The sequence below is a fragment of the Austrofundulus limnaeus genome, unplaced genomic scaffold (assembly GCF_001266775.1).
Source record: "Austrofundulus limnaeus strain Quisiro unplaced genomic scaffold, Austrofundulus_limnaeus-1.0 Scaffold128, whole genome shotgun sequence".
NCBI lineage: Eukaryota > Metazoa > Chordata > Actinopteri > Cyprinodontiformes > Rivulidae > Austrofundulus > Austrofundulus limnaeus.
Genome location: NW_013952530.1, coordinates 792091 through 796304, shown reverse-complemented (window position 1 = coordinate 796304; position 4214 = coordinate 792091). Strand labels below are relative to the sequence as shown.

Below are 4214 nucleotides of genomic sequence, written 5' to 3'. Positions count from 1 at the left end.
CGATGTAATGTGGGGGTAATTTATATGTAATTATACCTATTAAGACAAACAGAAAGTTTGATGCAGAAAAAACACTTTAAACTATTAAAAAAAATTTAAACTTTAAAACGGGTCGATTTGACCTGCAACATAACAGGAGGGTTCAGATGCAACAGAAAGTGTTCTAACTAATGTTTTTTTCTCCTTTCATCTCATTTGTAGTATTTCTTGTGTTCTGCCTGCTCATGTGTGCCACTTATTTCACTACGTGGCCAAATGGACCAAACACTTCTTGCACTCATCTGCTTTTGTTGTCCGTCTGCAGACCGCCCCGGCGTTCAAGACCACGCCCGCATCGAGCAGCTTCAGGACCATCTGTCTGAGGTGTTACAGGCCTACATTCGAGTCAACCACCCGGGGGGCCGCCTCCTCTACGCCAAGATGATCCAGAAGCTGGCCGACCTGCGCAGCCTGAACGAGGAGCACTCCAAGCAGTACCGCTCGCTGTCCTTCCAGCCCGAGCACAGCATGCAGCTCACCCCGCTGGTCCTGGAAGTGTTTGGCAGCGAGGTGTCGTAGCACAGCAGGAAGAGGAGGATAAATGTTTGCATAAACACACACTCATCACACACCGGATGATTGAACCAACTCTGGCTGTCTTTTCCTCAAGAAAACTGAAGCTTTCATTTAAAAAAATAAAACACAGACTTTAAACAAGCGGGGAAAATTGACGGCCGCATATGTAGACAAATATCTTCATCTCTTCATTATCTGGTGACCCCGCCCTCTTTCCCAGATCATCTAAACGAAACGTCAACCACAACTATGGATTCACAATCATGACATCTAAATACGCTGACTGTTCCCTGCAACACATGGATCACCACAATATACCCTAACCTTTGTAAAGACAATATTGCATAACATAATTTTTTTAGTTGCATATGCAGGTATTTTAACTCACCCATCCTCAGATTTTCCTCATCAAAATCCAAATTTTTATCATCACCACCTCTTGCTGGATTCTGCTCCCGGCAGTTTCTCCTCCAGCGGAGACGACCCGATGGATGTGCTCGTCACATCCCTCTCACCATCATCCTCATGACATTTCTCTGCGTTTTTTTTCCCCCCCTCTCCGTTTTTCATCTTTTTACCCACGCTGCTGGGTAATAAACTGTGTAGATAGCTACAGACATTTTGTTTACAGTTCTTAACAGCAAAGGCATCCAAATATGTTAAACATCCGAGGCCATAAGCAAGCTCTTAGTAAAGTAATAGAAAAAAAAAACATGGACTATAGGTTTATAAATACTTACACAGGTGCGATATCTGGTGTGTCCTGCCGTTTGAATATGTTCATATGAACGGATTAAAAAGAAGACGGCTGGTTGAGAATGGGAACGAGGAGGAGAAAGGTGCAATTTGGATGAACAATAGGGAGGCGGTTAGATGGAGGGAGGTGCTACGCTTGTGTTTCCCTGTTCATAATGAAAATGTAACAAAAGAAGAATGTATGTATAATTTTAAATAGTGAATATTATAAGTATAAGCATATATTTGCATATGGTATCGGTCAAAGAGTCGGATGCACCGACTCTTTGATTGTACTCTGTATAGAAAGAAATACTTCTGAGAGTGTTGATTAATATAGAGGTTTTTGAGGCTCCTCCTCAGTTACGTATGTAWACGTTATCAAAAATGACGTGAACACGCGTGCTGAGAGAGATGAGAAGCCTGTCTATTTTTGCTACGTGTACAGTGTGTGAGGGAATTGATGGACCACAAGGGGGTGCATTTTCAGGCTCTACCTGAAGGTATTGTGCAACAAAGCACTTTTCTGTTAAACTTTCCGATCGTTTTGGACCTGTGAAGTTTGTAGGTTGACTTACGCGAGCATAATTTCTTGTTTTTGTGGGTGGCTATTATTCAGAAATATTTGTTAGGCTTTTTTTTTTTTTTTTTTTGGATTGCTGCTAAGACAGAGCTAGATAGTTGGACAGAAACCAGCTGCCAGCTGTTGCCTCAGGGAAAGTTTTTTTCTGATAAATTTGTTTTCTTGGTTTTTAAGGCGTGTGTGTGAGTGTGCGCGAGTGTGTGTGTGTGTGAATGTGGCGTAAGCTTACAATCAGGAGACGGAGATTGTTTCTGAAGCTCTAGGCATCACTGTGATTTGTAATCATACTGAATAACAGCATAAGGAAGCTAAGAGATAAACATAAAAAAAAAGCTAATACGATTCTCATTCCTAAGCTCACTTAATCATGAAAAACCTATAAATTAGTTTCAGAAAATCGTACAGTTTATAAGATAACTACATTTTTGGATACGCATTTATCTTTCATGAGAGGTAATTAAATTTAGTGTTTTTATTATTATTATTTTTTTTTGTAGGGCATAGTAAGTCAATATTTTAAAGGCGGTAACAGTGTATAGTTGTAAAAGTGTACAGTGTCTTGCTTTGGGAAAGAAATCCTTCAGGTCCTCCTAAAAGCAGGGCAGAGAGAGATGAAGCATGGGAAATACTTTTTTATGAACGGACGATAAATTTTCTGTCACATTGATGTCATTTCAACACCAGCCATATAAGCAAGGTTCATCACTACTTTATCACTACATATCATGTTTCTGTTGACTTGGTGCATGCTCACACCTCATGCAGGCCTGGATCGCCCCCTTGTGGAAGAACCTTGTAAATACCACTTGCTTAGTCTGTAAATAGAAGCTAGTGTAGGTGAAATACTAAAGAGTTGAACTGTTGGTGGGAAGTTGCTCTGGAGACGCTCTTGTATATGCAATTAAGAGACTAACTCCTTCATTGTATACAGCTTGAACGGACAGTCGAGCAAAATCCGAGGAACTTGGTGAGTTGTTTAATGAAGTGCTGTGTTGACGATTTGTGGTTTTTCAAATTAGCTATTTGACATGGCTTATTTACAGCTTAAACAGCCAAAATGTATCTTGATGGTATTAAAATTGGCCTTCAAAAAAGGTCAGAACTGGCAGGATTGATCAACTTAATACAATGAAAATTTTAGCTAAATCCTAATTAATTGAAAAAAAATTCTGCGTAATACATAAAAAACACCACTGTAAACACATGTAACTTTCTGTAAGACTATTAATACACCCAAACAACTCAATAAGTTCTTGCTATTAAACATTTTGCCTGTCCAGTCCAAGATAATGGATGTACGTCTTTTCTCTCTTTAAATCAATAAGCTTTTAACAATATGACAATATATACAGTATATTTTCACTTTGGTAACTATCTTTTTTTAGTCAAAATTCTTGATTTTATTGAGTGGCTGGGTATACTTTCTAGGTTGGCTTTCTGCTCTGGAACAATGTTTATTTTTTGTGTATTTTTTTTTTCCTTTCACGATGAACAATAATCTCTGGAGCCTCTCTCGAGTGTGCATGATCGAGCTCCCTCTTTGTTTCTCCTCATTTTTAAAGTCACCAAACTTCACCGTGAGGGTGAGGAAGGAAGGGAAACCTGTTCGATGGAAGGAGAAACGTTTTTACCCCGGAGCTGTTGCTTCAATGGAAATATCTGAACCATCACATTGCAATGTCAATAGAAAGGCAGTCTGTGTAAACATGCAGCTTGCTTTTTCATGTCAAAGACACTCAAGTGATCATAAAGTAACACTGCCTCAASCGAACTGATACAGGATCCAGCCAGTGACGAACTGTCGCAGAAACATCTTTGGCGTGCCTCTTCTTTCATCGACCTACCATCTAACCACCTCCTCCTCTACGATAGACCGCTACAGCAAGATTTATCTTCATAGCTTTAAGTTAGCAGCCMGCTAATCTTTGCTTTGGAAATCTGATGCACCAAGGCCTGATGGGAATCCGGGATTCAGGGGAGCAGCTGCTGTGGAACTGGATACGTTTTAAAGTGACTCCTCTGTCTTGTTTAACCCTTTCGGATCGGACCTCCGCGAGACTGTGTAAAATTTGTATAAAGATCATAGGAGATAAAAGTATTTTTAAAATTGCCGCATGTAGAAGTAGGGGCTGGTTGTTCAGACGTAGCGTGCAGAGACTGAGATGTTGCCTCTGAAATCCAAAGTGTGACATTATCTTTTTTTTTTTATTTGCTTCGTGTCTCACTTCACAGCTCTTAGAGTTCAGATTTTTTAACAATCATGGTTTGTTAAATACTTATCAGCTAAAACTTATGCTCAGTATCAACATCTACATCATCAAAATGAATGCAGGACAGGGTG

The 4214-nt window shown here is 39.8% G+C and overlaps 1 protein-coding gene across 1 annotated transcript in view; it reads left to right on the top strand.

Annotated features, from left to right (window-relative positions):
- Nucleotides 1-3984, top strand: part of LOC106522380 (vitamin D3 receptor A) — a gene marked incomplete at its 5' end in the record, with an annotated part of 7495 nt that extends 3511 nt beyond the window's left edge. The window contains 1 exon segment of the mRNA XM_014015361.1: nt 305-3984. Within this exon segment, the coding sequence (XP_013870815.1) occupies nt 305-558 (254 nt within the window).
- Between the last annotated feature and the right edge of the window lie 230 nt (nt 3985-4214).